This window comes from Vanellus vanellus (genome assembly GCF_965231255.1).
Source record: "Vanellus vanellus genome assembly, chromosome: 1".
In the NCBI taxonomy this organism is placed as follows: Eukaryota; Metazoa; Chordata; class Aves; order Charadriiformes; family Charadriidae; genus Vanellus; species Vanellus vanellus.
The window spans coordinates 13550969-13568122 of NC_138905.1; the positions used below are offsets into that span (position 1 = coordinate 13550969).

At 37.3% G+C, this 17154-nt stretch overlaps 1 protein-coding gene across 2 annotated transcripts in view; it reads left to right on the forward strand.

Moving 5' to 3' along the window:
* The window catches only part of MAGI2 (membrane associated guanylate kinase, WW and PDZ domain containing 2), a gene marked incomplete at both ends in the record, with an annotated part of 783510 nt that overhangs the window by 660074 nt on the left and 106282 nt on the right, over positions 1-17154 (forward strand). For both annotated transcript variants that reach the window (XM_082498651.1, XM_082498652.1), the window contains one exon: positions 1092-1727. In XM_082498651.1, coding sequence (XP_082354777.1) covers positions 1092-1727 — 636 coding nt within the window. The remainder of the gene's footprint in view (positions 1-1091; positions 1728-17154) is intronic.

A 17154-nucleotide genomic window follows, 5' to 3' on the forward strand; every position in this document is an offset into this window, starting at 1 on the left:
CTTCTCCTTTCTTATAAAGATGCAAACTGTTTTATTAAAGTGGAAACTGACTGTGGGTCATCAAACTATTCTTAATATTGTTTGTACTGATTACTCATTTTTATTTTAATATGCATCTTAACAGTACTGTAAAAAATTATTTATGGCTATAAAGATATAGATCTATTCTAATAGCAAGAAGGAACTCGAACTTATTTCCAAACTTTTCAGTACCAGAAGCTGGTTGGTGCATGAGCAATATGGAGACCCATAAATAGCCTATTGACTTAAAGTATTCTGCTTTCATATGTGCTGTGACTTGTAGCAACGTCCTATACAGGAGAAAACATTTGGAGGGAAAGGTGTTATCTTTATTATTATTTGACCATCTGGTTCAGTTGGAAATATTAAACTGATTTTCAGACATTTGCCTAGATTTTTCTAATAAAAAACTATTATACCTAGCTTCGAAATTGGTCCTGTCATTTTCTTTGAACCATCATGGCTACAACAAAATGCCACTACACATCTCTATGATATGCAAGATACAGTTTAGTCGTGCCTAGAATAGGAAATGAGAGTAGTGGTCCTTGATGTCTGATGGCAAGTAATGAAATTTAATAGGAAACTGTCAATATTATGACCAATACAAAAAGTATTTCCTTATGCACATGCATGCAATCTTGCATCCCTATTCATTGATTTTTAAGTCCATGAGTACTTACTATTTCCTTTACTTTTTCCTTTTACTCTTCACCAAACAATGATATTTCTCGATAACTAACCCTCCAAATAAACTTGCATTGTATCTTGTAAAAAAGTAATCTGTGGACTACATTGAAAGGTAGTTAAGAAAAGGTGTATGTCTGGATCCAGCTTAATTCTCCAGCTGTGAGTTTCTACAGAAAAGAAACAGTTCTGTCATTGCCTATTTGTATTACATTTACTGGCCAAAAAACTTTGAATTTTTGTCTCTAATATTTGAGTCAGGATGTTGATCTGATTTATTTTATTGTTTAGTAGAGTTTTAGCTCATAAAAAAAAAAACAACTTGCACTGCATATATAGTAACTGAAGTTGTCTCATGTCACTATTTTTTCTTCTCTTTCTAGGTGATGTCATTGTCTATATTAATGAAGTTTGTGTCCTTGGACATACTCACGCAGATGTAGTCAAACTCTTCCAGTCTGTTCCTATTGGTCAGAGTGTCAACTTGGTGCTATGTCGTGGATACCCTTTGCCCTTTGATCCTGAAGATCCTGCCAACAGCATGGTGCCACCCCTTGCAGTAATGGAGAGGCCTCCGGTAGTGGTAAATGGAAGACATAACTATGAAACTTATTTGGAATACATTTCTAGGACTTCTCAGTCTGTTCCAGACGTAACAGATCGACCACCACACTCCTTGCACTCCATTCCAGCAGATAGTCAGCTTGATAGCACATTCCCACCACCTGCCCATGATGATAATGTATCAATGGCTTCTTCTGGGGCCACCCAAGCTGAACTCATGACCTTAACCATTGTGAAAGGGGCCCAGGGCTTTGGCTTCACTATAGCAGACAGTCCTACAGGACAGAGGGTGAAGCAAATTCTAGACATTCAGGGATGTCCTGGTTTGTGTGAAGGTGACCTCATTGTTGAGATCAACCAGCAGAATGTACAGAACCTGAGCCATGCAGAAGTAGTGGATATACTTAAAGAATGTCCTGTTGGAAGTGAAACTTCTTTGATTATCCATAGAGGAGGTAAGTTTGGAAAGTCTGTACAATTACAAAAATGTGTGTAAAAGGTTCTAAACCATAAGACATACATATACTCACTACATCCTTGTGTACTAGATTGGAAATTAATTTCCATGTTGCGGGAGGTAACATCATTGGTTCTGGAAAAGTGTGTCTGCAATTAAGTATCCTAGGCAAAATCTAACAGTTTGTTGTACAGTCCTTTTTGTCTTTTGAGTGTCAATGGTCCCACCTCTGTATAAGGGTAAAACTAGAGCAGTTCCAGACCTTTCACCCCATAATAGTTTGTATGGTGTCTGCAGCAAACTCTTACAGTCCCAAAGCAGTGCTGCAAGCTTTAGTATGATTGTATAGATTGACTCATTAAGGTAGATCAAAATCAGAGCAATCTATTAGCCCTTTGCAAGGCTGGTTACTGGTTTTGATAAGCCATTTTGCCTCCTTTTCCTTCATTGTAGAAGTGTTTTACAATAGGATTTTTTGTTTCTTTCTTTACCACAAAGAGCCATAGTATACTTTTCTCTGTTTTTAAAAAAATAGCTTCTAGCAACTTAGTTTCTCTGACCAGCCTGACACAGTAAGTTGAAGGTACGCCACTGGAAGGGGAGAGTCGAGACTTACCTGTAAGGAAGCAATAACAACAGAAGAAGTCTTAATACCTTGACAGTGATAAGTAATTTTATAGCTTTTAATATTTTAGCCAAACAAATTTTCTTCGATGGTTTGAGATGAGCATCCATCACAATTTATTATTACCGGAAGTGAGTAATGATTGAATTTCTTTGATTAAAGGTGTTTGTTCCTCTAAAGGCATTCTTATGTCACTGAATGTACATTAGTCTGCGCTTCAAAAGAGGTTGGACAGTGAAGCTTTAGTGTTTGTGTATGCCAAATCCTTAGAACAAAGAATATAGTAACATTTTATCAAATTGCAGAAATAATAAACATAGGGTGATTTAAATATCTGTAGAATCACATAGCCAATAAAGTATTTTTCATATCTATATTTAAAAGAATGTTTTGTAAGAGGCAGAATCTGACATTTCTTTGGAATGAAGCCCAATTAAGAGTGATAAGTAAAGGCCAACTGATGTCACTATAGTGTATGAACTTGGAGAAAGTTAATTGTTGCAGAGGTGCTATATTGGTTGATATTGAATCTGGTTTTATTTAAAATCCGTTAAGAATCTGGAATAGTGTAGTAGGCAACATTTTTTTCTGAAGATGCTGACAAATTAGGGAGAATTGCATAGCAAAAAAAGAGTATAAAGGGGATTAGAAGGGTTAACGTAACCCTCAAAGATGGGATTTTATTTTGAAAAATGCAAGCTAATCCTCCTCTAGAGGAAAACAATTCAGAACACCAATCTTCAGAGAGAAGTGGTGTGTGAAATCCAGTACGCTGAACAAGCCTGAGTAATAATAGACAGGAAAGTAGATATTTCAGCAATCATTGCAGGACAGTAGCAAAAAAAAAACCCTGAAGCAGAAACATACTCAAGCCCATGAGGATAATTTCTCTCTCTCAAGAGAATTTCTTCTTAGAGCATCAATTCATGATCAAAACAAGTTGATCAACATGATAGTTTAACAAGTTCTGGTACATTAACTGAGCTGTGGCTGTTTTCTACACATTGCTGTGGCAGATAGGAGATACTGCACTGAGTTCAACCCTCAATAAAAGCAGTATAAATTTATACCATCTTGTCCTTTGTCAGGCCAAGCATGGAGGTACAGATAGGTACCCTAGTTCAGCTGGCAGAAAATACTAGGTCCAAATGCAGTAACGTGTTCCTGAGGCTTATCCCTCAGTTGCTGGGGCAGGGGTGGTTTGTTGCCTTAGAGAATGCAGAGCAGGGAACGAGAGCATGTTTTGTTCGTGGTGAAACAATGACTAAGATTAAAGCAACTGTTTGGAAGTACTACAGAGTGATTAAACTTAATGGAACGATACAGAACAAATGAAAGTTTACTATCAGAAATGTCTTTTCATCAGAAATAAGGAATATACCTTAATGCAAGGTTGTTAGACTCTGAAATTAAAGAAAAGGCTCATTTGTTTGAGTGATTCAAAAGAAGTGAAAAAATCGTGTGTGAGACAAACCTGCTGTACCTGAGATGGCTAAATCATTGCTTAACAGGAATATGAGAACTGTTTTAAGGTGTCAAGCTGCTTTTTTTCATAAACGCATAGGAAAAGGGAATCCATGTAACATCTATAATGCAGGTAATCATATCTATGCTAGTCATCAGGTCTCCTTTTATAGTCTCTGGGCAGAAATAGGCCTTTCTAGGGTGCAATTCCTGCCATTCCAATGTAGATGTTTCAAATAAGTCAGGTGTACCCTAAAACTATATATTCTGCTCGACTGACTATAAAGGGAATTGAGAATGACTGGTTCAGATGTATGTGTCTATCCCACATGTTATGAATAAGAAACAGATGACAAGATTTGGTCATGTGAAATAATCTGAATACAAAACAAAACTTAGAGAAACCTGCTGTGATTCTAAAATATTTAGTCTGTGGCACCAGTGAAGCAAGGCGTACTTTCTTGTTACCCATGGATCCAACTTCTATTTTATTACCTCTAATGTGTAATGACACTTGAAAAATATCATCCTTTTCCATTATTACCCTATGCATCCTGTCTTTAGCATCTCATTTTTAAGATTAAGACCAAAGTACTATTCCTGCCTGTGGAAGAGGAAGGCTGTGTTTGGCATAAGGTTGTGTGTTGCCTCGTAATGTATTCTGTCTCTGATAGGAATATGGCCTCACTGCGTAGTTCACTGTGGCAAATCCATTTTTGTAAGTGTCTTAATTTCTGTTTCTCATCCAGCAATCTTATCTACGTTGCAGGCAAGAAACAGATCGACATTGGCTGATGTATATTCTCACTATAGGAAAAAAAAACATCTTATGCAGGAAAAAATGCTCTCTCCTATGCATATAGTATGTGTGCTACGGTATGTCAAAAGCCATTGTCCCTCAAGCTTAGGAGGTCAACGGCCAGAGTATGCAGGGGAAGGAAAGGTCTGCATGTTTCAAAAAGATGGAGAGAATAGCAGTACTCAAATTTAAAGAGGCCACTAAGAAAAACTCTCTGAACTGACAGCAAACAGAGACTTGTCATGAGGTACAATACAGCTGAAGGAAGTCCTACTGAATTTAGAGTGTACTTATTTTAAAATTTCTAAAGCAGAAGTAGTAATTTACCTGCTTGTTAAAAAGAACCATGGAAACAATATCATTGTATGCTGGAGAAAATACTAAGCAGCACTAGTTTAGATGGCAACTATGATACTCTGGCTAGAGACCTTACAATCTTCTTTCTGTTTATTAGTCAGGTGCTTTGCTAAGCACAGATGCCCTGCTTAGTTCAGGTTTTTTGCATCTGTTTTTGCTGACCGGTTTCCATTGATTACTATAAGCTGACAGAAGTGTTCACACTGAAAAAAAAAAATAAAACACAAGGAAAAGATGGTGGAAACGTGTTGCCTAAAAAAAAAAAAAAAAAGAAAAATGAACAGAAAAAAAAAGGTAAGAAAAAGATATGAAAGTGTTTGTTACCCAAAGAGATTTACCCCTTTCCAGCTTTTTTTCAGCCTTCACACTTCATCCTCAGCTTCTGCAGCAGTCTGCATTGAACATAGGCTGCTGAAATAGTGTGGCAGAGCTCTCAAAAATCAGTCTTTCTGAATGTGGATAGAGCAGAAGTTCTGCATTAGTCCAGAACTACTGAAAAATAGCTCTACATGGTTGAAGCAGTATGTACCAAGTTTATGTAGAGCAAAATGTTCACTAATTAGGACATTAAAAATTGGTTTTGGCATGTTCTACTAAATGAGATATCCAAGTACATGACATATGCCATCTCTTTTGGAAAGTACCTTTGAAATATATAAACCTATAGACAGCAGCCCAGCCCCAGAAGTGTTCCTGTCTAAAAAAGAACTGACACATTCAAATGTAGATCCATCAAGACTGTGTCTGAAATACTGCTGTTAAGGAAATCTGAAGACAACCAAGGACTGATGCATGAAGCTATGGCAACTCCTAAACAAGTGCTGTGAGTGAAATATTAAAACTAAATGCAAAAGTGGGAGCCTGACAAAGTCCTACATCAGATGGCTCTTTTATGATGGTGGATTCCAAACAGACTCTGAGAAACTGAGACTGTTAGTATGAAATGGAGCAAGAGAACTGACCTATTGTCTGTATGGGTTAATTGTTAGCCCACTGTGGCCATGGGAATGGAATAAGCCAGCAACCAGCTTCACCCTGACACAATATGGGAAATAGCGTGGGCCACACACAACGCACAGTCAAGATGAGGAGGGAGAATTAAACTATGTAGATATAAACTGTGAGAATAAAAGGATGGCCAAGTATCTTTCTCAGATTTTGTATAAACCCCAGTAGAAGTTTGTAACTCCTTAAGACTGCTAACAGATACCACTACATCACATGAAGCACCAGCAATATCCAAAACAGCCAGAAATTTCACAAAAAAAAGATATCTGCATATTCTGGTGAATAAGCCTAGTCCCTCAAAATAAGCAGACTTCAGTGGAAGGAATCCTTGGTGACCTTTCCATGGACTGATCTCAGATTTACCTCTCTACCACAGAGATGAATTTTTTATTTTTTTTGTCCAGGCTTGCTACAAGATGTCTTTCAATTCCTCTGGTCAGGAAAGCTCATACTTAGAATCATAAAATCATAGAATGGTTTGAGTCAGAAGGGAACTTGAAGATCATCTCATTCCAACCCCCCTGCCATGGGCAGGGACACCTCCCACTAGACCAGGTTGCCCAAAGCCTCATCCAGCCCGGCCTTGAACACCTCCAGGGATGGGGCATCCACAGCTTCTCTGAGCAACCCATGCCAGTGTCTCACCACCCTCAAAGTGAAAAATTTCTTCCTAATATCTAATCTAAATGTACCCTCCTTCAGTTTGAAGCCATTCCCCCTCGTCCTATCACTACATGCCCTTGTAAAAAGTCCTTCCCCAGCTCTCTTGTAGGCTCTCTTTAGGTACTAAAGCTGCTATAAGGTCTCCCTGGAGCCTTCTCTTCTCCAGGCTTCTTTTTCTCCAAGTTGTCCTCCTTCTTGGGAAAGCTGCACAAGGCAAAGCTGCAGGCAGCACCATCACCCTGCTAACACTAGTCTGGCCCAGGCAGTTCTCATCTCCTGGTTCCACAACCTTAGCCCACCACTGAGGTCTCTAGAGCTTTGACTCTGCTCCTGCAGTTCTTCATTCAAAATATTAGAGAGTTACCTGGTGCAAACTGAAGACCCCGTGTCTCATGGCTTGCTCATCCTCAATTCAGGACTTTCTAGTCAACAGTACTGTGGGTTTGAAGAAATGACATCGTTAGGAGAATGGTGTAGGGTTTTGATTTGGGACTTGTGGAGGTTTCCTACCATTCTTCTGTCTCTACTCTTGTACATCCCTGAGTCATTGGTGAATTTTTTCATTCTAGTTGTTTCGTAAAGGAACGCAGTCTTTGTTTAACTGCTTCTTATGGGTACTCTGAATTAACAGCAGTCTGTTCATGCTTAATTTGTTCATGAAGGTATGCTTCTTTCTGTTGTCTCTGACAACAGATATTGGGAGATACAAGCTCTGATAGCTCTCCTGCTTCCTGCTGTATTTTCTCCTCTCCAGACAGTTACTCCAACTGTACGTTTACTCCTGATCCCTTTTCTCCCAGTTCTTGACAGTATTCTAATGTTGAGAGGAACTTAGATCCATTCATCAACATCTGCATTTTTAGCTCTGCTGCATTCTTAAATGGCACCTGTATCTCTTGTTTGTGAGTTTAAGGGACATTTGATCCCACAAAGGGAATGTGCACGTGAACCTAGTAGTGAACCACTGACCCATTTGAAGTGAACCAAGTGAACCATTGATACCTAGAAGTCAATGACATAAATTTCTTCTGTACAACATGCTGCTAAAACATCCTCTTTCGATTTTCTCTTTCCAATTTACCACACCATTTTGCCTTGCGATCCCTCTATGAAGTGCTCTCTTTTTCCTGGGTCTGTCTGCTTTAAAACCGATGGAAAACAAAGGTTTGTAGCTGACCTTTTTCCTTTCCATCTCAAAATTATGAGCTTTCATATGACATAAATTCAAGAGTTTCCTCAGCATGAGTTTTCTGTAAATGTATGCTTCTCATGCTGGCTTTTGAGTTGTTTCATTTTTTTGCTCATTTTTGTTGCTGTTCTTAGCTAGTCATGCCAGAAATATTTAATGATCAAAAATACTGTGAGTCATGCTACATTGTCCGCTTCATTGACTTTGCTGTTAGATGTCATGTTGCCCTTTTCCCCACCCCCAGCCTTGGCCACTTGTCCCTTCCTACCTTTCCTGCATAGAAATCAATAGTTTGTGCAAGATAGTTTCATAACAGCCTTGTGAAAGGGGCAGTTGTCTTTCCTATGTTAATTCCAGAAGTAAAATCTCTGAAAGATTTTTAGAAAATACTGTTACCGTGCAAGAAATACTGATGTTCTATTAACATAACTCTTGGAAGCACTGATGTTCAGATTAATTTTTACAAGGCATGTCTCACCTTACAGAGTATCATATTTTTAGCTGTGAGATATGTATTCTGTGAGTAACCTTCAAATTATTTGCATCCTTTTTGTCTTACACATTGAGACTATTTTATACTTTGGATTAACTTGAAATATTTTTAAGCATCTTGTTGTAATCATATGAAATCTATTTTAATAAATATTTTACATGTTATAGCAGGTAAACTAAAAAAAAAATAAGTTACATATATAGCCTAGTTTATTAAAGGATTCAATCTAAATCTTGTTAGTAAGAGAAATGGTAACCTCTCGGTAGCACAGGGAATGACAAATTTGAACAGAGGGAGCCATGGCAGGAGACCAGTTATCTTAAAATTCACACTAATGAGAGTTTCGTATTTTTTTCTTGTATAGCTCTGGTTAGCAGTGAAACAGTGTGCAATTGCTTCCATATTTCTGAATAAAAGAAAAAGAAACCATAGACCTCCTTAATGAATATGGATTCCTGAAAAAATAGACATCAATAATAGTTAGTAGCTATTACACTGTATTAATGGAAGTAGTATTAATTGCATTACATTTCAAAGTGGTAGTGTTATGGTTTTGCCGCTTCTTTCTTATTAATGTTTGTGCACTGTGTTGTACATTTGTGGATAATTTTGCAAAGCATTAGATAAATCTTTTTTACGTATATTGCATAGAAGGTTTTCAATGACTATTAGCAAGCATTTTGTTTCAAAAGTACTTTTATTATTGGTGAAACTGTTTTCTAATGTAGACTTATATGGTCTGTATTAAATTTGAACAGTGCTTCTATTAAAACTTATGGGACACTTCTCCTAGGGATGTGTGTGCCTGACTCTTGTTGACATTAAAAGGAGCTAGTTTGCACACTGGAGAAACAGGTCCCTTTAGAAGACCTTTTAGCAAAAAAACCCACATGTGTGTAGACATAGATTCCCATCATTGCATGTCATAAAGAGGTAACTACCATTGCTCCAATGGCTATTTTGCCATTAAATTCTTATGCCCAAGATGAGGCTACATACAGTAACCAGTCAGACGTTATAATTATTAGGTCTACACAGAGACTTGCCATGCACCTAGGCTTTGTGCAGAGCTGCAGGAACTCTGCCTTCAGGACAGGCAACTACTTGTCTCTGTCGAGGAGCGCAGGGCACGTTTGTGTCTGGCAGCTGCAGCCCACGTCACTGCGAGAACCCAAGAGCTCTGCTGATAGCACTGCAGACTGATTTCAGTCTTACTGATATCAGTGAATGAATGAATACTAATTGTAGAACAGCTTACTTGAGAAAACAGACTTTTTGGCTTGCCTGCACTTGAATCTGGCCAGGCCAGAGAAGTTTCTCCTCTGTTCTTGCAAGCAGTACTATCAGAAAACTAACCAGGTTATCTTGGACTGTGTATCTCAGTGAAAAATGGCATCTTTTGAAGCCAAATACCTCCCAAGCATGGTACATGGGAGAACCTACTGCAATACTGGGGCATGAAGAAACTTGTTTTTCTCCTAATTGCCCATAGTGTAGGCTTTGAGTGAATCTAGCCTTCCTCAGAGGAGATCTGGGAGATCTCAGCCTAAGAGGGAGAACTACAGAGCTGGACTCTAAAAACGTACCATACAACCTGTGCTTGTGTACTGAGGCATGTCTAAAGTTTAGTCTAAATGTGTTGAACAATGTTTCTGTTGGTTCAGTATAATGTAATGTCCTATTAAACAACATTTGTTGGGTTTCCAAATCTGTTGTCAAAGTACATTGTGTAGACGTTGTGACGTGGTGATTTGTAATATAGTGCAATATTTTATAGTAATAAAGTAAGCTAATACACTATGAAACAAGTGAGTACATTATCTATTGTGCTACAGACATGAGACAAAGCACTGGGGAGACGGGAAGGTGTGATTTTCAGGCACCTCCTAAACCACTTACAAAAGCCACAAAACTTTCTTGGCTCCTACGGTTTGCCTATCCAGTAAAAGCTCGGAAACTAAATTAGTCTTCTAGATGAGGTATTTATCCCTGTACAATTCTTTAAGCAATTTTCTTTTATGTTCTTGAAAAGGGAAGGAAAGCTTTTACAGTGGCTACACTTGCCCTCTATGAGTAATGCTCTACTTTATTTTTTTTATAAACCAAGACCATACATTTACTAAATACAAGACTGCCCTTCTCAGGAAGCCTTTAGGTGACTCATAATTCAAATACAATCAAAACCAACACCAGGCTACATACACCTTTGCTGTGTGACCTTCAGATTACAGTACAAAAAAGGACATGGAAGCCAAAGCTGTCAGGCCCAAACTCTGAAAGTTGACTCCCAAGTGTGTCAAAACAGATTTCTAAAAGAAATAAATTGCTTTCCAAAGCCAGATTTTTCATAACTTGGAACAATATTTCAGTGTGTAAGAAACATACTGTGCAGTTTTCCTTTTCGATAAAGGAAACTGACTTTTTATTTTGTACCTTTTACTAGCATGAGCTAAAAGAAGGCAAGCTTTCTGGGCACACATTCCTAGGGTCACCTTATTTTTAGTGTATATTTCAGTTAGGTGCAAATTATATTTAATGGAATTTTTGGAGTATTTTTTCTCTAATGTAAGCATTTTTATTGCGTTTCATGTGTTCTAGGTAGAGAACTTTCAAGATCCTGTCATAATTAGGAAAAGAGTCTATATGCATGTATTAAAGCACAGACTCAAAACCTTTGAATGAGAAAATATTTTAATCATCTTTAAATTCATTTTGTCAATTAATTTCCGTTTCCACAATGAGTTGGTTTTTTCCCTATCAGAAAGTTTGCTAATATTTTAAAAGGATAAGTGATGATGATAGCAATAATAATAAGGCAGTTTTTCTTAAAGAATAAAAAAATTCATTAAGTAATACTTCAGGGATTAGTTAGCATCATAGAAAAGGGTTGCTGATTACAGGAAATACTGCAGTCTGTGTATATTTTAATAGATTGACAAATACATTTGCCAATACAAAGACAACATCTATCCATGTGAAATAATTTCTGTATTTTAAACTGCTTGTTCGCAATAGATGTGGTTATTTTAGGCATCTGGGGCCAAGCAGTGCCTCTTACTGCAGTATAACATTATCATGTCTCTGAAGTAGTGCAGAAGACACCTTAATCTATTCCTTGTGGAAAAAAAAAGGAATGACCAGTGGAGAAACTTGTTCCTTTTTATTTTGTAAATATGATCCTAGTGGGATAGTGTATCAGAAGATCTCGCTCCTCTTTTGCATATGTCTTCAGCATCATGTTATTTAACACATAATGTTCTCAGGAATAAGTATCTGGAATTACTGAAAGAAGATGGAAAGATTCTCGCAGAGTAATTCAACTGTGTAACCAAAATGAAGGATGGTTACATCGATAGGAGGTCCTAGCGCAGTCCAGAGAGAAGTCTGGGGAATAGAAAGATCCACGGGACTTTGGTCTGTGGCCAGTGAGAGCCAACAAATGTGGCAGAGCCAAAGACAGTTATCTCCATGCAATTTCTGCCCTTCTTCACTAGCTTTTTCCATGTTTTACCCAGGTCCTTCCTAAGTCTGTATGTTTAGTGCTTGTCATTCTGGCTCCATTTTCCTTCATTTGAGCAATTCAGAGAAGCTGTCACTCTTGAATGTCAGCCCAGTCTTTGAACTTAGCCTTGCTTTGAGCAGGAGGTTGGGCTAGATGAATTCCAACTGTCCCTTCCAACCAAAACATTTATATTATTCTATGGTTCCCCATCTTTCTCATGTTTGGGGGCCTAAGATGCTAAAAGAGAGGATCTCTGAATGAATGTAATAAATCACCATTTGGATAATTTTAAACTTCTTCCACAGTACTTCTCAGAGGTAAAGAGAAGTTGTTTAATCTTATCTCCTTATTACATGATATTGAATATATATATTGATATAAAACATATTTATTTATTTATATATGAAAGTTCTTTAGAAATCCATGCAAACAGAAAGAATGAAGACATGCTTTTTGATTTCAGCTTGCCAGATGTGTTCATTGAGATTACATACACAGCAAATTATTCTCACACTATAATTGAAAAATAATGGAGTGTTTGGGGTTTTATTATATAGTATTCCTGAGAGATCTCAATGGCTTGTGGGGTCAGCTCTAAAATAGGAACAGCTAGATAGTCTGATCCAGCTAACATTCACTACATGGACATCAACTACTACAGTTATTTCTGCTAAGGTTGATCTTAATTAAGCAAGAGGTTTATCTTGTACCTTGTTCATTGTATACCAGACTTTCACCTTTATCCAGCTCTTTATCGTAATAGAAGCACATTAGCATGTATTGTACTAAAAGAAGAACCAACTTTATATAGTTTCAGTCGAAATGGCCCTTTTTAAACAGTCATCTCATGATAATTAATTGTGAAAGTACATTTTTACAGGTCCTTAAAGGCAAAGAAACTGAAACCGTTTTACATGCTACATACTTCAGCCTATCTCCCCAGGCTTGCCTTGCAACACATACAGCCGCCTTCACCTCAGCTGTTGTTATCAGAGGTCCTGTGCAGACAGCTACAGGGCATCCTTCCTCATCTGAGCTGGGCAGCAAGCAGGGACCCCTGTATGATGAGGCAAGAAGGCACCTCTGTCGTGCCATTCAGCTACTGTAAACATCTAAAGTAGCAAAATTGAACAGCATTCTAAAAGACACTATTCTTCCCTGTTGATTATTAAAGTTTTTAAAAATTCACTTGCCAAAGTTTCATATTTAAATTTCTACTCACATTTGGTTAGATGAATCCCAACTTAACCGTAAAAAAGTAAGATTTCTAGCCTACACTAGTCAAAATAGTTACCTCTGCAGTCAGTGGTGGAAAATAGGCACCTGAAGAGGGTAACGCATCATTTTATTCAGTCATTGCTTGGGCAGCTTGTTCTCTGAGTTTGCCCTTCATGCTCCACTGGTTACAGAGAAGTCTGGCTCAGGACATAGCTTAGCTGACCAGCCAGCCAGCCAAGGGTGTGTGAGAGGAGTCCTGCCCAAACACCAGAAGCAAGCACAGAACAATTGAAGGTATGCAAAAAAAAAAACCCAAACCAACCCCGTATTATCACAAAGGTTGGAATCTGTCTCACACACTATAGCTAAATATGGAATCCCATTTATGCTTCCATAGAGGTTAATCTGGGCTTTTTTTGTAAAAAGAAAGTTGTGAATATGGGTTCGCATAAAAAATTATTATTTCAGATTAAATATATCTTAATATCTTTATTTTTATTACAAGTTTGATTATAAAATTAGTTGTTTTTCTATAATGGACTTTTGTAAGGCTTTACATGCAACAGTCCCGCTCATTTAAAAATGGAAAGAAGTAAAATTAGTATGGCTTACATTGAATTGAAATATTGGTTAACTGATTGATCTTTTAACATAATTATAAGTAGGGAATCAGTAAGGGATTTTATTTTTAATGAGCTTCCTCTAGGATAAGTTCTTGGCTTTTGACTATATTTCATTTTTTATGAAGATCCTGTAGAAAACATAAAATCAATACTGATAAAGTTTGCAGATGGCAGAGAGATTGGTCCACGTCATTTCTGATAAAGAGCAATGTGGAATGCTTAATAAATTAAGCATCAGCAAACAAGAAGCATTTTTATGCAGTTACTGTAAATCAGTTCCTGAAACACAGAGCAAAGAATGCAGCCCAAACTTGCCAAAGTGCTTTTGAACAGATAATCAGCTGAGCATAAAATCACAATGAAAAAGGTAAATTCAGCACAGTTTCTTAAAATAAAACTTGTTGTTTATATATTTTTCTCAGTAAGATGCCATTGGTAAACTATTTTATTGCATTTATTATGAATATTGACGAAATCAATGAAATCCTGTTCCAGATTTTCAGTTTTCCCCCACTTCTTAAGTTCATATTTGTTCTTCCATCTTTTTTTCCATTTTCCACATTTACTTCAAAGCTATTACATGACAATTCCACATACTCTGCAAAGATGAAGCCTCTTGCAGGAACTTTATCTTTAACTAAAGTTTCTGTTGTTGTTAGCAGCAACCCTGACATGTGGGATTTCTTAGGATTTTCCATGCAGTTCTTCATTATTAACAGTAATGGCTGATTCAATTGCCCATGTGCAAGGTGGATGGAAAGATGTTTCCGTAATACCCAGCTCCTATAATATGTCTCATTTTCTGTACAGACAATTAAGCATATGATTTCAGAATTTATTTCCCGTGAGCAATCTTGCAAGCAGTGGTTCATTAAAAGCTTGTAGAAATGCAAGAAAAGGACCTGGCTTGGGAAAAGTGGCCTAAAACAGAGCTGAAAGGATAGAAACCAGATAGTGAAGAATTAGGGATTCAGAAAAGATGTTTGGGGTCATGTAAGCAATTCTCTAAGGAGCCATGTTGTAGGATGATAGTTTTTTCAGCAGAAAGGAAGCACAGTCCCTGACCTACAACACTCTGGGTACCAGAGTCTACTAGCTATAAAACTGCTTGAAAGACATTTATGGTTAACGTGAGAATCTATTTATTGAAAACAGCTATAACCATCCTCTGTGTCAAGCATATAGTCCGATGGAAAGCACCTATTTGGTTTCCTTCAAGTGTGTATGCTACCTTCCTTCCTCTGAAAAGTACCTGGGTCAGGCAGGTGCTCCTGCAGGGAAGACGGATCGCTCCTCCCTGAGGTCCTCCTCATGGAGAGACATTTCCAATGGCTGTGGGATCTGAGCAAGTGGAAGAGGACTCAGGGCAGAGAGCTGGAGAGCTGCAGCCGAATACAGGAACCTGCTGAGAGCAGCAGGGAGCAGACACATAGGCCTCAGAGGGAATGGGATGAAAATCTTCTGGGGACTGGCAGGGATGATACAAAGCTTGTTTTAACACAAGGAATTGACTGGAAACAAGAACCTGTAATGTAAGGAAATAGTGAGCAGGGCAAGCTGCTCAGAAACGCCTTTTGCTTCTATATTTCAGATAATCATTTTGCATTTTCTCTGTTTGAAAATTTACTTATTTTAGTTGTATTATAATAAAGCCTGGTGCTTTGGGTTTTGGTTTGGTTTAGACAGCCTTTGGAGCTGTCTGTAAGAAGGATTCTAGGCAGCTTAAATCTTTGGCTAATGTGGGATTCCATCTCAGGCAGGAAGGAAACACCAAATCAAAACCTGCCGCATCGCCACAAAATAAAAAGTCACTTCTTCACCAACATCCCAGGTTGGCACATTCTGCACCTTGCAGATCAAAGTCTTGAATGCTGGAACTAAGGAGTGATGATGCTTCTCCTTCTGAACAGTAACTCTGACATCAGTTCTGTGGCTATTTAAGTAAGAGTTAGTAATGAAGAAAAAAAAATATTACACAGAAATTCTAGGGATTTCAGAGATTTTGTAAAAAGAGGGGAAAGTGCTATTACACCAATTTTAAACTTTGGAGTGATAAAACACAAAGATAATATGCATCGTTGTAATGATGAAGTCAAAACAAGAACCCTAAATGGAAATTTACTGTTACTGCTTTTCCAAAAATTCCCTTATTACTATTTAAAATTACAAAGGTTATGTTTGGAAAAATACACAAATCTCAAAGAATAGTGGAAGTAAAAATAAATAATAGTGATTTAGAAAGCAATATAATAAATAAGAAAACATTAATTATTTTAATTCTGTATTGAAAATAATGTTGCAAATTAAACCCAACAAATTTAGGAAAGAAAAATAAATGCTTCTGAAATTTTGCATGTGGAGGATTATACCTAGTCTCTAGAGAGTGAGTATTAATTCTGAAGTATTCACAAGCTTTTTTTTCTGCTCCCCTATTTTGTCTGAGAGATAAAGAACTGCAGTGTAACAAGATACGTATTTTTGTCATTAAATCAAAATACATCTATTGCAGAGTGCTTGTGTAGAAGCTGCAATTCAGTTGCAGTTCTAACTCATTCATAATAGAAAAGGGATGAAAAAAAACTCCATTATTTGTGTTTGTGCACAGAGGTAATGACTTTTATTGATTAATATGCGACAGCTACTTGCACACTGTTTTTTCCAGTTCTCATTAACAGTAGATAATCTTTACCAGATTAAAGATGTTTGGTATGTCTCCTATTTAGGGTCTTTCTTTGTATAGCAGAACACTTATACAACTTTCAGAATGTTCTGCATGGAAAAGCTGTTCAATGGAGGATCTGAGATATTTTTGTTTGCTTTCTGTTGTATTTTTGCTAATATTTTCAAATTGCAGCAGTAATTTCTGAATTATTACATTCTGAGTAGCTGGATGTATAACTGTTGAAACTAGAATGGGATTGCAATTGGATTCCTCTAGTCTATGAAATATTATTTTTTCAAACACCTCCTACCAAGATTGAGTCCCAGACCGTTTAAAAAATTTCACCAAAGAGAACACGCACTGAGAAAGAGAGCAACTTAGTCTACAACTGCCAGTTGCCCGATAGATCGAAAACTTATTTATGTTATGAGAAACAAAGGCCTGTTTCTAATAGGATAAATTAATTCAGGCTCCATGTTATCAGGAGCATCTAATATCTAGTGCTTGCCAAATATTAGAAGATCACTGGGTATTTTATCTAGAACTTACTTAGAAATTTCATCTGAGAGCTGGTATTTGGGGTTTTTTTCAAAAAAAAAAAAAAGGAAAAAAAAGAAAAGTTCAATATATTCTGGAAATGCAACTGCTTTTCACAAAAATGGCTTTAGCGAATCATCATTCACCAATGAAAACTCCTTTTGTCAGAAGAGCACTAACAAGCTCTAATTTAAATCTACCTGTTCCCTCCTCTTCCTCTGAAGTAGATCTTCTGTTGTTGATCTCTGTGACATGAATTATACTTTCTAAATTAGCTCATAAATG